General features: G+C 41.0%; 2 protein-coding genes, 1 long non-coding RNA gene and 2 other non-coding genes across 5 annotated transcripts; 1 reads left to right on the top strand and 4 right to left on the bottom strand.

The window, feature by feature from the left end:
- Positions 1 to 1,535: 1,535 nt before the first annotated feature.
- LOC131101674 (uncharacterized) lies at positions 1,536 to 7,203 on the bottom strand. Its single transcript, XR_013627590.1, has 8 exons — positions 7,087 to 7,203; positions 6,346 to 6,397; positions 5,095 to 5,123; positions 4,874 to 4,926; positions 3,889 to 3,938; positions 3,646 to 3,688; positions 2,159 to 2,197; positions 1,536 to 1,949 (listed from the first exon to the last, which is right to left on the bottom strand). It is a non-coding gene; the product is annotated as an uncharacterized LOC131101674 (long non-coding RNA).
- LOC144899594 (small nucleolar RNA SNORA8) lies at positions 2,280 to 2,418 on the bottom strand. The gene has a single exon (XR_013627881.1). It is a non-coding gene; the product is annotated as a small nucleolar RNA SNORA8 (small nucleolar RNA).
- LOC131102457 (small nucleolar RNA SNORA18) lies at positions 3,731 to 3,866 on the bottom strand. Its single transcript, XR_009119451.2, has one exon. It is a non-coding gene; the product is annotated as a small nucleolar RNA SNORA18 (small nucleolar RNA).
- Positions 7,204 to 8,160: 957 nt separating the features above from the next.
- On the bottom strand, positions 8,161 to 13,230 carry chtopa (chromatin target of PRMT1a). The gene is made up of 6 exons (XM_058047597.2): positions 12,976 to 13,230; positions 11,676 to 11,768; positions 10,547 to 10,697; positions 9,638 to 9,809; positions 8,999 to 9,145; positions 8,161 to 8,822 (listed from the first exon to the last, which is right to left on the bottom strand). Exons 1-6 carry the CDS (start codon positions 12,987 to 12,989, stop codon positions 8,632 to 8,634), a joined length of 768 nt encoding a protein of 255 aa, XP_057903580.1. The 5' UTR covers positions 12,990 to 13,230; the 3' UTR covers positions 8,161 to 8,631.
- A 13-nt stretch (positions 13,231 to 13,243) lies between these two features.
- snapin (SNAP associated protein) lies at positions 13,244 to 14,795 on the top strand. The gene is made up of 4 exons (XM_058047598.2): positions 13,244 to 13,414; positions 13,565 to 13,611; positions 13,936 to 14,054; positions 14,634 to 14,795. Exons 1-4 carry the CDS (start codon positions 13,299 to 13,301, stop codon positions 14,739 to 14,741), a joined length of 390 nt encoding a protein of 129 aa, XP_057903581.2. The 5' UTR covers positions 13,244 to 13,298; the 3' UTR covers positions 14,742 to 14,795.
- Positions 14,796 to 15,141: the final 346 nt, after the last annotated feature.

Raw genomic sequence — 15,141 nt, 5'->3', positions numbered from 1 at the left:
GAAACAATACAAGCAGTTGATGTTTGCTAAATACAAGGATGAAGAGTCTTGAACCAGTCATGATGTGCTATATATATCACTATATTGACACTTACTATGGTACCCATTATGGCATTGGATGCTCATATCACCTACTTTGGTACATGATAAAAAATAAAAAATATTTTTTTACAAAACTAAAAAATATTAAATCAAATTAAAAAAATAAAATTTAGGAAAAAATTTAAAAAATAAAGTTAAAAAACAACACAAAAATACTTAAATTATATTAGGAAAGCAGGAAGTGAACAAATGTAACAGTTAGCGATTGTAAAAGTACCAGATGGAGGGGTAGGATTTAATAAGCTTTGCTTCTTCCTACTCCTTTTGGACATGTGGAACTGGGAACTGATTATGGGATGCATTCAATTGTAATCTGATGCATGTTCAAATGAAATTAAACCATTAACATTGCCAATTAACATAGCATGTTTTTAGAATGTGGGAGGAAACCGGGGTACAAATAAAAATAAAATGTAAAAATAAAAAAAATAAAAAAAACCCAACTTAAACTATATTAGGAAAGCAGGAAGTGAACAAATGTAACAGTTACTGATTGTAAAAGTACCAGATGGAGGGGTAGGATTTAATAAGCTTTGCTTCTTCCTACTCCTTTTGGACATGTGGAACTGGGAACTGATTATGGGATGCATTCAATTGTAATCTGATGCATGTTCAAATGAAATTAAACCATTAGCATTAGCATAACACGGTGTTTGTTATGGACAAGCCATTCCTCCCAGTCATGCCGTCATGGCCTTGAAGTCTCCCAGAAGAACCAGAGTTCCCAGCTAAGCGATTCTCGTGTACTGGCGTTGACTTCAACATGTCGGTCGGCTCTGAGCCAAGCAGCTATAAATAGACACACGCTAGCACACTACCTCTCCAAAGTAGAACAAGTTTGGTTGCAGAGCCCAAACTGATGTACGACTGTCTAGTCTGGACTTCTCAAAGTCACTAGACTGGGACCCAAGAACTAGATCTGTTAGACCACATCAGGTGGACACTCCTATGTAGTTGGCCCAAGCAGGGTTTCCATTGGATGGCAATGAAGAGAGACCAAATCCAAACAGAATGGTGAGGATGGCCTTACAAGGAAATGTTGCCATCTCCACTCTTGGGAGACACTTCCACCTGGTGGACAAATTCATTACTGCAGTTACTGAATGGAGAGTTGAACTACTGAATGAAATTACAAGGGGTTCCAGTTTCAAGTAAAACCCCAAAGTTGGTAGCTGGAATGTGATTTTAAAAGTGGATGCTTGACCTCATTCAGCTCCTAAGTGGTTGTCCTGTAAAATATTGACTTTTGTCTTTAAAGAGCAATGTAAACATAGTTTAACGATATAACTGCATGACAAATATGACGTTTCAATTGCTCATACTTGCCCTCAATGAGAATAGAATGGAAGGAAAGCTGAGAAAATATAACGATCAGGCTTTTAGTCTTGAAATTACCATGGAAAGCCTGACTTGATAAAGACACCCAATTAAACTTTTATAGTGTTCTTTAATTCAAAGTAAATTTCTCATTAACAAAGGGAAATGTTTCAAATATAAACATTTAAATATTGTAGCTGATGTACATCACATCTTGGATATCAAATAGAATTTTAGAAGAAGTGTTCCACTTGGTTACTGGAAATAAGTAGACTTCCTTTGTCATTGCACAATAACAGCAGTTATTGCCAACAAAATGTATAATAAATAATGTGGAGAATGAATAGATGACATTAAATTCAGTGTAAATAGTACATTGCACAAATAATTTTGAATGAATAATAATTTAAAGTTATATATATGTATATATAAAACAAATATAAATAACCTTTTCCTCCGGGATAAGCTGACGAATGTTAAATCCGAAAGACAAACATGCCATGAACTTATGAGACAGGTCTCATCACATCCTGCGAAAAACAAAGAAATGGGAATTAGGCACTTTTTCAAATAGGGCATTTAAAAAAAAAATAAAGTATGTTCCCAACAGGTTCTCAGCAGATCGCTGGAGAAGCTGACTGGGATGGTTTTCATTTCTGGTCAAGTCCACAGCAAGTCAGGAACGGGAGTACCTGAAAGCCTTGGTATATGACCAATAAAGTACCGTGGGGTTACTCACATGAAGAAGGAGCTGCTCACGTTCATCACCGCCACACATCTGCAAAAACCAGAACAAAATAATAAATCACTTTTACTACATCATACATCATAGATACGGCTCTCTGAAGCTCATGCTATGGTCATGTCTCAACAGTCATACCAGGACTCCAAACACGGACAAGTGAGGAGACCAACGATGCCGGACGTTGACGTGCTCTAGCACCTACTTTTGAACAAGCCCGCTGATGAAGCAGCGGGCTGCAGATACCTGACGGTGCTGTTGACCAGTCCATAGACGTATATACAAGTTAGACAAACCTTGCAAGCTTTGGACTGGCGCGTGTGTCCATCCAGGCGGAACCTAAGACGATGGAGGCATTCGAGTCATACAGGGTTTTTTACCAGGTAAAAGCATTTGGGAAAACATTAACCTTGACAAGAAAAGCCACGATATTAAATATAGTCAACATTTTAACATGTAATCATCTTTATCACATTGCTAAATCAGTCATTCTGCAGCTTTTAAAAAAACCCGACTGTACCAACCACAATTTTTGCTAATATGTTAACCTGGGGCGGCACGGTGGTCTAGTGGTTAGCGCGCAGACCTCACAGCTAGGAGACCAGGGTTCAATTCCACCCTCGGGCATCTCTGTGTGGAGTTTGCATGTTCTCCCCCGTGCATGCGTGGGTTTCCTCCTACATTCCAAAAACATGCTAGTTTAATTGGCCACAGGTATGAATGTGAGTGTGAATGGTTGTTTGTCTGTGGTTGGCTGGCGACCAGGCCAGGGTGTACCCCGCCTCACGCCCGAAGACAGCTGGGATAGGCTCCAGCGCCCCCCGCGGAAAAAGCGGTAGAAAATGAATGAATGAATGTTAACCTGGGCTGCACGGCGGTCGAGTAGTTAGCGCGCAGACCTCACAGCTAGGAGACCAGGGTTCAATTCCAATTCTTTAGCGATTAATTCTAAAATGAGAAAAATGATTGAAATAAATATAAATAATTGAAAAAAAATATGATTATATATAATATTTTTTTGAGGTTCATTTGACCATTTTTGGAAATTGAAATGGAGGGGTATAGTGACAAAAAAGGCCTCCATGCCCACACCAAAAGTATTAACACCAATATTTTCATGTATGAGGAAGCCTAAGAAGGTAACCAAGACATGAGAAGCAAATTTGATGCTAACTTATTGTTTTTAGTGTATTTTATAGCCGATTTAATACATGGGTCAAAACCGACCCGTTAACATAAGAGATGATACCAGAGAGCTAACACAAGAGGAAGGTTACATGGAATATTGCGTGTAAACGTCGCCCTAGCGAGGATGTTTCAACAGTCATACCAGGACTCCAAACACGGACAAGTGAGGAGACCAACGATGCCGGACGTTGACGTGCTCTAGCACCTACTTTTGAACAAGCCCGCTGATGAAGCAGCGGGCTGCAGATACCTGACGGTGCTGTTGACGAGTCCATAGACGTACAAGTTAGACAAACCTTGCAAGCTTTGGACTGGCGCGTCTGTCCAGCGGCACGGCGCCTAAAACAATGGAGTGATGATCAGCATCAAACAGTACAGAAAGAATGTTGTGCAGTGATATCCCACAGGGTTCATGGCAAAGAACGGTGTGGGTAAAGCGAAACTGCAGCTTCGTTCTTTGAGGCATTTCCAACGACGCAGGCCTACAAAGTTAAACCAGGTCGGGATAGGCCTCAGGTTTGGACTACTCAGTCACGCACCTTTGTTGGCGATTCCCCATGCCGAGGGCTCCGACCTACATCAGCGCGACCTGAAAGAGACAAGAGTCAAAAAGCAGTTTGAGGCGGTCCCAACCAGTTACAACCAACATAGCCCACAGGCAAGACAGACACTTGCTCTACTTTCACAAGATTACAGTCTAGTCCTAATATTTGCAGAGAAGCTGAATGTTTATGCTGGAATGGCTTGACAAATGTGGAGTCTTGGCAACATAATATTTACTAGCATGACAAGACCCTACATGACACTGGGTCCATGACAATGAGACTTTAAGCACAATGAAAAAAAAATGTTGAGTTTACAAATGTCTCTGAAGGTCGTCTAAAGCAGTCATATTACGGTGGTAATACGTTATCTACATCACATTGTATGGTCATGTCACCTTGTACTTCGGTACGGGACAAAAAAATTACAAAATTTAAAAATTAAAAAAACAACCTTAAACTGTATTATAGAAAGCAGGAAGTGAACAAATGTGGGAGGAAACCGGGGTACAAATAAAATTAGGTAAAAATAAAAATAAAATGTAAAAATTACAAAAATAAAGCAAAAACAAAAAAGAACTTATACTATATTAGGAAAGCAGGAAGTGAACAAATGTGGGAGAAAACCGGGGTGCAAATAAAATTAAAAAGAGTAGTAAATTAAAATTTCAAAATTAAAACAACAAAAAAAGAAATTATATTAGGAAAGCAGGAAGTGAACAAATGTGAGAGGAAACCGGGGTACAAATAAAAATAGTAAAAGTAAAAAGTAAAGATTAAAAAAAACAAAAAAACCTTATACTATATTAGGAAAGCAGGAAGTGAACAAATGTAACAGTGATTGTAAAAGTACCAGATGGAGGGGTAGGATTTAATAAGCTTTGCTTCTTCCTACTCCTTTTGGACATGTGGAACTGTGAACTGATTATGGGACGCATTCAATTGTAATCTGATGCATGTTCAAATGAAATTAAACCATTACCATTACATTGAGCTTTCCATCAGAGGTGGATGTCAACGATGCGACGACGACACCTGTTGGGAGAAGAAAAGGAAGGTGAGCTTTTAGGACCATCAGGTTATCCAGTAAAGCATCGCCATCTTGCTCAGTAAGGCAATTGTCACTCATGACTCAGAGCAGTTGAACATTTAGCCAATCATCATGTAGCATCTAGCGGCCAATATAACATGCATACAACTTACCCAGCTGACTGGGAGTCTTCCATGTGTACCTGCCAAAATTAAGAGAAGTTAATTTAGGTAGAACGCCATAAAAGGGACAGCAGGGAAAATGTCCTTTCTCATAAGTAACACTGCAGCAGAGTGTGGACTGCAGTGGGTTGCAAGAGAATCAGTTGCTCTTTGCACTGCAAGAGCTTGATGGGCCACCAAACAGGACCAGAGCACTTGCTGTGCCTCAAACTTCATCTGGATTTATTCTGAAACACTAAAATGTAAATAGAATTTCGTAAACGTCCCATTAAATGTGACTATATTGCCACGCTTTGACAGTGACTTCAGTTGTTGGAATTTTTTCTGGACAATTTGGAGTGGCCAATTAACCTAGCATGTTTTTGCAATGTGGGAGGAAACCGGAGTACCCGGAGAAAACCCACGCATGCACGGGGAGAACATGCAAACTCCACACAGAGATGGCAGAGGGTGGAATTGAACCTTAGCTGTGTGACCTGCAGCCAGCCATAAGTGTATATATATATATATACACACACACACACACACAATTGGAATAACTTCAGTTATAGCATGGAAAACCTTTCAGCATTTTAGCGTTAGAGCCCTCCACACATCAAATAACACCCCTATGGTCACTTTTTCCTACTCTTATTTCCCAATATAGTATGAATAGTCAGAATAAAGCAGCTATTTAAGACTGCTTACCTCGGAGGGGAGCCGAATAGGTAATGATATCAGGAGTTCAGAGTTGTTTTAGCTTGTCGTAGGCTATGGCCATTCACAAGTTGAATGCTGGTCTTAATGGTTTATTTGTATTTTAGTTAAATTATACATTTTTATGCTTGAAATTGTTTCATATGCATGTAAACAAATAATATACTTGCTAATGAGTTGTATTCAACCACAACCATCATTTTTGAAAAAAAATAAATAAAATGAGGGAGCGATGTTCAAAAATAGTGTGGCCAAATCCATATATCAATTTAGGCAAAAAATAAGCAATTTTTTACCTTAAATATGCAGTTATTTTACTAATAGGCAGTTAATGGAGATTTAATATATTTTTGAAAACCCATAATAAGGGTGACGCCACTAAATTCAAAGCAGGAAGTGGCAAAGCATTACTGTATTGGGATTTTGGAAAACATATCTAGAATGTAGGACACATCAAGAGGTGTGGATGACATCCAGCATCATATCAAAATTAAAAGTAGCACAAAGAACGGAATCATTTGTTTAAAAAAAAAAAAAAACACCAACCTCACATCTCCGGATCAAATGCCGCAATCCGATATAATGACACCATCACATCCTGCAAGAGATTTTAAATCTTATTTAAATCTTTGCTTGTAGGTAGGAAATCATTTATTCATTTAGCTTGCCATAAAAATATTAATTCAACAGGGTGGCACAAGCAGTATATATATTGTACAAAATATGAACTGTACCAGGTCTCATTGACACCATGCAGCAACCAGTAGTGCAGAGGTGTAAGCAAAACCTGGTGTAATGTGGCCACAACAGTCCCGGGAGGAACCCACAGAACAGGAACGCCCGAAATAACAAAGCTGCATTGTGGCATCCATGTAGATATAGTCAATATAGAGATGTAAACACATTTAATAGCCATGATATAGATGCCAACTAATTTAATAAAAAATCGACTACTGTAATGAATGAATTAAGACGTTTATCTGATTTGAGTCATGCTTTGACATGCACCTAACACAATATATAAAATACACAGTCCTCATCCCCATTTAATGCATGCGTTCACTCAAAATAGTGTCATTTGTCCAAACGTTTGGGCTTCTGACAACGCATGCGTAAAATAGCAGCACGTGACGGAGCAACCGTGCTCCGAGCTAACGAAAAGCTAAAGTTTATCTTTCATACAACGTACGGCTTAAACGCTCAAGCTCACACATACACGCTTCGCTTATTGTACAATGGGTTCTCTTATTTAGAAAGACACTTTGCATTCGACTAAGCGAGTTGTACCTCATTGTAAAAGTCTGTGTTCACACTCTCTGGAGTTCCGAGGCGAAAAGGAAGAATTTCGGCGCCGCCAAACAATTTATGCAGGGCGTTACGACAGTTCCAATTGCTTTACGATAGCTGACGCTTTTTACGTCAACGAAATTGAACGACAATGAACAATGAAAGAATATCACTTTTTGTGAGCAGTATACTATACTATTATATTTAAAAAAAAACATAGATTTCTTATAGATGACATTTTTGGTAACCCCGCCCATATTATTAGTAATGTTATACCTTACAACGTTTGCCCCTTTTTGTGCAGTTTTTTCTCGTTTTGTTGTTTACTTGTATTACCAGAATGTGCCACAGGCCAGTAAAAAACAAGCCGCTAAAAGGGCACTCACTTTCCAATGTGTGGTAGGCATTATACGCCGGTGTCTTCCTGCTCAAGACCAAAACATTTTAAAGCACACATTTTAAAAATTGAACAAAAGCAGTTTGTATATTTTTATCCCGATGATAACAGTTCAGTTTATAAAAACAGGAAGTCCATTTCTTTTGAAGCTATACCTGGGAGTCATAATTGTGGGCGCAATTCCCCAAACTACACAAGGGACGCTAAAGCCACATTATCCGTAAACATGGGGGTGCAACAGGCCAGTTTTCCCAGGTGCATTCAGGGACATCGGGTCATTAGTTTATTTCTGGCAAGACCAGCGAGTCACCTGCTGAGAATCACTAGTCTGGATTGCTTAATTCATGAATTTAGTAAGTGAATTCCTTCACTTTTTTCCTGTGTGAATTAAGAATCTTAAGATTGAAGTTTCTATTTTGCAGGGCTGTCTGCCGAAGAACAGAAAAAACAAAAAATGATGGGGAAAATCATTGTAGTGCCTGTCAAAATAAGCTAAGGTGTTTAACATGTGACAATACTTTGTTACTCTTATGTTGTCTTGTTGAAATGTGAAGCTTATGTCAGTTATGCAAATTGCCTGTACAATTGGAATGAGATATACCATTGCCCAATGTATATGATGGCTAGTTTATGAAAAACCTTTTAAAAGACAGACAAATGAATAGTAAAGACAAACACACTGGAAAAAAAAACACTTTGTTGAGACATTCAACAAATAACTTATAAAACATTTCCAGTGAAAATGCTTGAGGACCAGATTATGAGCATGGCAAAATGTAACATTTGGAGAGCAGACGGAAAGAACGGTGATAGAAATTACATGACAAACTAGGATGGGTCCTCGAAATGGGTTTAAAAGATTTATATAACAGTTTAAAAAAAAAAAAAGTGACTTAAAATCAACTGAGCGCTTTATAAAAATCCTTTCATCCACAAACTCGAATGAAACAGGCTTTGCTGCAGAAATAATGTCGGGATAGAAGCCCATTGAGTGTTAATGGTTTTGTGCTGGTCCAAAGCAGAGTCCTGGACTGTTTATGCTCTCGTCATAACCATCCCGCCTACTTTGGGAGAACAAGTAAACAACACTACACATGTATGTATGTGTTCAAGGAGCTGTACAGTTTTTTGCAACAAGTCCATCAGGGTCACTCCATACTATCCGGGTCCGCCTGCGCCATGTAGGCGTCCAACTCGGCGTCTAGATGACCTTTGGTCTTGGACATGTACGCATCAAGCTGGTTGTCCAGTTGCTCGCGGGTCACAGTGGGTCGGCCGATTCCTCTGCCGCGCCCGCGTCGGCCTGCAAAACCGCCGCGCCCACGGAGTCCGCCGCGGCCTGCCCACAAATGCATTGTGATTAAACAAGAGCCAAGTAGACACCAAAGTCATTGAAGGTCACATTAGCGGCATAACAATCACATTTTTTTTTGCAGTGGATATTTGGAGTGCCCCTGAATGCAGCTTGCTATAACAGCACACTGTTACAGCCTTACGCCATACAGAAAACATTACCTCTGGATACTCCTCCACGGCCTGCACCTCTCCCCATCGGTCCTCCTCGGCCAGGAATTCCTGCTCTCTGGCGGCCGCCTCTACGCATTGGCATACGACCAATAGTGCCGCGACCTCGCATGGGGCCACCGGGAGCCATTCTCTTGCCTGGATGTAAACAAAACATGTAGCATTAAGGTAAATATACAGTTGTCAACATTGCAGGTTTTTCCAGAATTAAATTAGCGTGGTTGACTACAGCCTATAGTTGGTAAAGGAAATTTGGCATATTTAAGCAAATTGTTATTTTTTTTGCTCAAATTAAACATTTAAGCACCGGAAAGGTTCAATGAACTAAAATACCTTTCAACCTGTGAATGCAGCATTCTACACTGGCCACTAGGTGTCACTAGGAAGAAACGCTCCAGACTTGAGAAAGACACAAACACAATATGGCTACTGTTGCAGCCATATGCCCTAATGTCTAGATGGCTCTAATGTTAGAAACCTCTTTAAAAGGGCATACAGGTTGTCTGTGTCGTAATGACAAAAATATTACATCTATAAATGAGGAATCCGACTTTGGGGAAATGCAGTTCTGGTCAGACTTTGAACCAGTTAACCACGACACACAAGGGATATAAAAGGATGGGACGGCACCTCTCAGGGAGAGGGCACCTCTCATCATTCCTCCTCTGCCTCTTCCGCGAAGTCCTCTGGTCATCCCTCGCAAGCCGCCTCTGCCACCAATGGCGCCGCCACGCATTCCCATCCCAACGGGCCGTCCCAGCCGGGCTTGGATGTTGCTCTTCCCCAGTCGTTGCTTCAGGCTCTGACAAAGGATTTTAAATGCAGTTTTAACAGTAGCTCTTTTTTGGAGTGTGGGAGTGGCTAGGTTTGAAAAAAAAAAACCAAACATGACTAAGTCACTGTGGGTGCTTTTTTTCAAGGCTTCTGATTGGCCAAAATGTGCGTGACAGCCAGTGAATGTGTAATGTGGATGACACCCACTGCTCCCCTTAGCTTGTTAACAAAAGTGAATTATGGTAATCAAAAAGAGAGAAGTGAAGTTGAGTGGAGTGTTCTTGGAGCGGGAACTAATTGATGCATGACAAGTCAGTGGGTGATGTGGAGGTCGGCCGGTCGCCCTCTAAACTCGTCACATACGTACAGAAAATTATTTACTCTAAAAGCAGAACAACCACAGCCTTAACGGCCTGCATGTTTTTACACACAGAATGAACAAGGAAACCCAAACTGGTGAACAGCAAAGTGTACAAGCTTATTTAAGGGTTATGGGGGGGCGAGCATAAGATACACACTCAATATGTTTGTGCAATGCATTTGTCATTTTTATGAGCATTTGAGTCCAAACAAAGTTTTAACTGAGTATAAATGATGCTTGTTGCTCGCAGCAAACTGGAAGTGTCATGGTTAGCATCGGGGCCGGTAATCAGACGTGATGTTGCATGAAACCCGGCTAATGAAAAAGTAGTCAATCAACATTGTTGCGGTAGGCACTATGTGACAAGGTCCAGTAAACCCTGGGTCCCAGAGTTTGGGTCTCACCTGCTTGTGATTCAGAGCTGCCTGGACCGAGGGTCGGTTCTCCATCTGCTGGGCCAGCCGGCGATTGCGGGCACTGGCCATATGCTGCTGTTGCATGGTGGCTCGAATGCTAACCGCGGTGGGCTGCTTGTTCTTCAGCATGTTAGTGAAGCTTTAGAAGGTGGGAGGGAAAAGAGGAAGTAAAAGACGAGGGCAGGGGACACAGAGGAGGAGGAGGAGGAGGAAGCAGGGTTCCATATCAAGTCATTTCTCATGTTATGGACGCAGCCACACTTGTGGCAGTTGTGGCTCTTATGTCATGTGCGTTCCATTTGCTGGCACTCCTTTCTCTCTCTCTCTCTCAATATGATCACATAACTGTTTACAGTTTCAAACCAGGCATGAGAAGCACCGATAGAGGAAAGAGACAGATGTGATGGGGGGGAAAAAAGAAGTAGTAGCAGCAGAGAGATAAACAGTTGCCACTTACTGGCCCCCAGCTTCATTGGGTCATTGGGCCACGGACGAGGAAGTTGTTTGGCTACTCGGCCACTTACAGCATGGACTGTGGCATGGGGGACTTGGGGGCACAGGGGCCTGCTCTCACATCCAAGCTCGGACCGAGTGCCTGATCTTGTAGAGACTTAGACAACAGAAAGGAGTAAGAGGAGAGGAAAAAGAGGTGAAAGGTGCTTCACTTAAGCTGGCTTGAGAGAGAAATATTTGAGAGTTTTAAAAAGGTGCAACATCTCCCTCCACTCCTGTATATTTTGTACACTTGATGTATACTCTATGTACATAACAGGTAGTGCGAGTGCCATGGAATTGTGTGGTCCGGTCTAGCATAGACCTACCAAGTATGACCACATGTGCCTCGGTCAACGCTGTGCACTGCTCGCACAAAACATTTGGCCTGAGAAAGCGCCTCATAATCCATCCGACCGTCTCGATTCATCTACCAACAATCACTGTCAGGGCCAATGAAGCGAGGGAGCAGTGCACACACACACACACACACACACGAGGGCTACTTCAGAATCACATCCATTTTGGGCCAGGTCCCTTCTTCAGAGAGCCCTTGAACCTTCAGACGCATGGGCTGGCCCTTGGGTCTGGTGTTAATCTGCTGACAGGGTGCGTGGCGCCTCACCGCTCGTTCAGGGACACTTTGGTGGTGCTCTTCAGGACAACTGTTTGAGAAGATGCAGCACTCATTTTGACTGGCTTCTGTTGCAGCAGGTTCCTGGGGGGGGGGGAAGCTGTAATTAAACATTCTGCGAGTTAAGAAAATGGAAAATAAGAACATTTCAGCTGACTAATCAGTGGCTGGTCATTTCTTTGGGATGCTGTGTAATGGAAGAACATGTGTGTGTCGACAGATGAGATGTCTGTATCTTTCAGCACAAGACTCGCTTCCCATTGAGCTGGTAGCAACGCCATTTGCTTATGTCTCTTCATGGTAGTGATGTATGGATCAATACTGAAAAAACGGTTCCTCAGATACTAGATCACTTGGTTCTAAAATCGTTTCTCAAAAAAAAAATCGAGAAGCGTTTCCTTGCTACATTGTGGGTCACCTTTCGTACTGGCTGATTTTTTTTGTGCAATTCAGCATTCGAATGTGCATTGTGTTCTGTGTCCTCGTGGTGTATTAGAGAGATCTATCACCAACTTCACAGATCATTACAAAACAAATCTTGAGAGTTTCTTATGAATGGCTTATGAAAGCCAGGTTTATGATGTTCTGTGATACTGGTTGTGTTTTTGCTCTCTCCTTTTTTAAGTTTACTGACACTGCCAAGTTAGTTTTGTGTTCAGGACACCTCTGATCTTGCGCCCACAAACCTAAAATTTTTTGGTGTGTTTTCATGAATGTTAAGGTCCACAAAAATGCAAGAAAAGTCGAATAGATACAGTTTATATAAAATCATTGCCGTTTGAATAGGGCACTTGCACATAACTAGGTTATTTTCATCAAATTCCCCCCCAAAACAAAACAGAACAAAACTACCGAGAATGGACTGGACATGCCCTGATAAAAAAGGAGGTTTGGTCACCTTGCCATAATGACTAAAAAAAATGCCACCTGTTCACTTCTTACTCAACACCCTCGTTGAATAAACGACAACAGCAGCACCATGCATTTAGTCCTTTAAAATGCAAGTCACTAAACAAACAGGACGTCCACCAAACGCTAAGAGATATCATTACATTTGTGGTCGTGTTCTATATACATTATAATCATTATAACGCCTGTATGCTTGTTTTCTGTTCACTAGGAAGTGGGCCAATGTATTTGAGTCTAATGGAAAATGTGCGGCGTTCTCACTATGGAAGAAAAAACAATGAAATAAACAGGTTTTTAAGTTTCACACCCAATCACATCACACAATTTGTCACATATCTTTAGCTGTAGTTAACTTGCTGAAAATAATTTAACTTGTACTTACAATGAATGTTGCATTTGTTGGGGGGGAAGCTAGCCAGCTATAATTAGCTCAACGGATAGCTTGTTCCGACAAGGCCGTAAAAGGTGTTATTTTCCTTGTTGGTCGATGAAAAACACTTGACCACCAAAGTAAGCGTCGTAAATAACAAAAAATGTACGACTAACTTCTGTTATAGTTGGGGAAACTGGCACCGAACCGTGCGGAACGCACCAAGCGACTTCTTAAAATGGTGCTGCTGCCCTAGGAAGAAAATGGAGAGGCTTTTATCGCATACGTCACGATGACGTCGTTTCCGGTGAAGCTTCTTTTGCCTGTCATGAACAATGGCGTCGGGGGCGATTGTTGACGATTCATTAGGCAAAGATGCTATTTCGGAGGGACTGCGAAACCTTTTAAAACCAGCCATTCAGCAACTCGATCTGCATGTACATTCTGTCAGGTAAATGTGAGTTTATGTTGTGTCACCGTCCTCTGCATCACATCATGCTAGCTAACTAGCTAGCTAGCTAGCTTGCTACAAATGTCTCGTGACCCGAATAATGGTCAACTAATCTATGGGAATGTGCTTTATTTGGCTTTTTCTTTCCAGAGAAAGCCAAGTGGAACTAAGAGAACACATCGATAACCTTGCCACAGGTGATTTGCTTCGAGTATCTTAACGTTTTCAGCACTTTACCGTCCTGTTGTATCAATGTTTTCACGTGACGTCACAAATCCGAATGTCGGCCTTTTTTTACACCGTGTATTATTTTTATTTAAGCAAACATGAACCTGTAACCTGTGTCGTTATCATTATAAAATACTTGAAAATGTTTCAGGATAGGCCCCTTTCTAATAGAGAAATTGAAAGAAAAAAGACAGGGGAAAAAAAAAGTTTTGGTGTATGCTATGAATCAAATATCCTAATATTTAGGTCTATTTAGGTTTATTTGGTCATGTGTGTTTTGATTTTATCCACAGAATTATGCAGGATAAATGAACATCAAAAGGTTGCTCTAGACTTGGACCCTTATGTAAAGAAACTTCTGAATGCCAGACGAAGAGTTGTGCTTGTAAACAACATTTTACAGAATGCTCAGGTCAGTAATTAACCTCCTTATGTTGTTGAAATATTAAATTTGAAAGTATTTATACATGTATGCTGCAGTGTTTTCCACAAACAGGACTGTGTTTATTTACTTGTTTCTACCATGTCTCATCGAAGACTGGCTAAGTCAGATAACTGACTGAAGAGCTGCAGGTTGCCGACCCTTGGTTGAGATGATGTCATCGGATTATATGCATAATTGGCCGTGATGAATGTGCATGTAATTTTGTTTATGCAAAATGTGATGTTATTGCCTTTTGGCATTACATAATGCCCTATTGCTCAATTTTTCCATTGGTCCTGGCATTTGTTTTTGTTTATTTCTATGCCATGGGCCACACTTTGGCTACCCCTGGTTTATGTATTTCACTGGAAAGTCTTAAGTGCTACCGAATGACGGAAAAGTGTCTGATTGCTCTGTCCTGTTTGTATCATACTTTGCCTTTTGTGACCGCTTGTATATAATCACAGACTACACATCTTGTGTTTCCCTTTTATTTGTGGCAAGACACCACAAATAAACAAATGAATGGGGAACACTGATCCTGTATCCTGCATTTTCTGTCCTCAGGAACGCCTCAGAAGACTAAACCACAATGTAGCCAAAGAGACGGCGCGGAGAAAGACGATGCTGGAGGCTTCAGGAGTGTTCAACTCACGCTCCCCCAGTAAACCCTGAGCATCCGCTTCCTCTGCACAGCAAATATACTATGTGGATTATCCCAAACGAGAAGGCACACATCAGTATAGGATGCTTGAGGAAAGACCGCCTGCATCATCTGCATCATAATCCAAATTCAGACTGCTTTGTCTGGCAGCATTCTATGTCACACGCCGGTGGTTGTTTCGTTTCACGATGAAGCATTGTTTTTCCATGCACAATTGTTTGACATTTACTACTTATGGATGCTACTGACAACTAAATGTCTTGATTATGCAACAGCACTCCCTTCTATTGGTTGTTTATGTTTCTTTATGAATGTGTCTCATGTTGTCTTCCATTTGGAGCTGTATGTAAAGTGTTTACATGGATGAGTTGTTTTCCATTTTGTAGCTGTGCCTTTTAATCGGTTTAATTA

This window comes from Doryrhamphus excisus, linkage group LG7, assembly GCF_037039965.1.
Source record: "Doryrhamphus excisus strain RoL-2023G ecotype Guam linkage group LG7, RoL_Dexc_Guam_v1.1, whole genome shotgun sequence".
Taxonomy (NCBI): Eukaryota; Metazoa; Chordata; class Actinopteri; order Syngnathiformes; family Syngnathidae; genus Doryrhamphus; species Doryrhamphus excisus.
Note: the sequence above shows the minus strand (reverse complement) of the source record. Positions and strands in the feature narration are given on the sequence as shown.

Excerpts from the sequence above, each read along its gene's own strand:
- chtopa (XM_058047597.2), bottom strand. Across the intron at positions 10,698-11,675 it reads AAAGTGTCCCTGAACGAGCG|CTTCACTAACATGCTGAAGA; the intron begins GTGAGGCGCCAC and ends CACCTTCTAAAG. Across the intron at positions 9,810-10,546 it reads CAGCTCTGAATCACAAGCAG|AGCCTGAAGCAACGACTGGG; the intron begins GTGAGACCCAAA and ends ATCCTTTGTCAG.
- snapin (XM_058047598.2), top strand. The coding sequence starts at position 13,299 with ATGGCGTCGGGGGCGATTGTTGACGATTCATTAGGCAAAGATGCTATT. Across the intron at positions 13,415-13,564 it reads CTGCATGTACATTCTGTCAG|AGAAAGCCAAGTGGAACTAA; the intron begins GTAAATGTGAGT and ends TTTTCTTTCCAG. Across the intron at positions 14,055-14,633 it reads ACATTTTACAGAATGCTCAG|GAACGCCTCAGAAGACTAAA; the intron begins GTCAGTAATTAA and ends TTCTGTCCTCAG.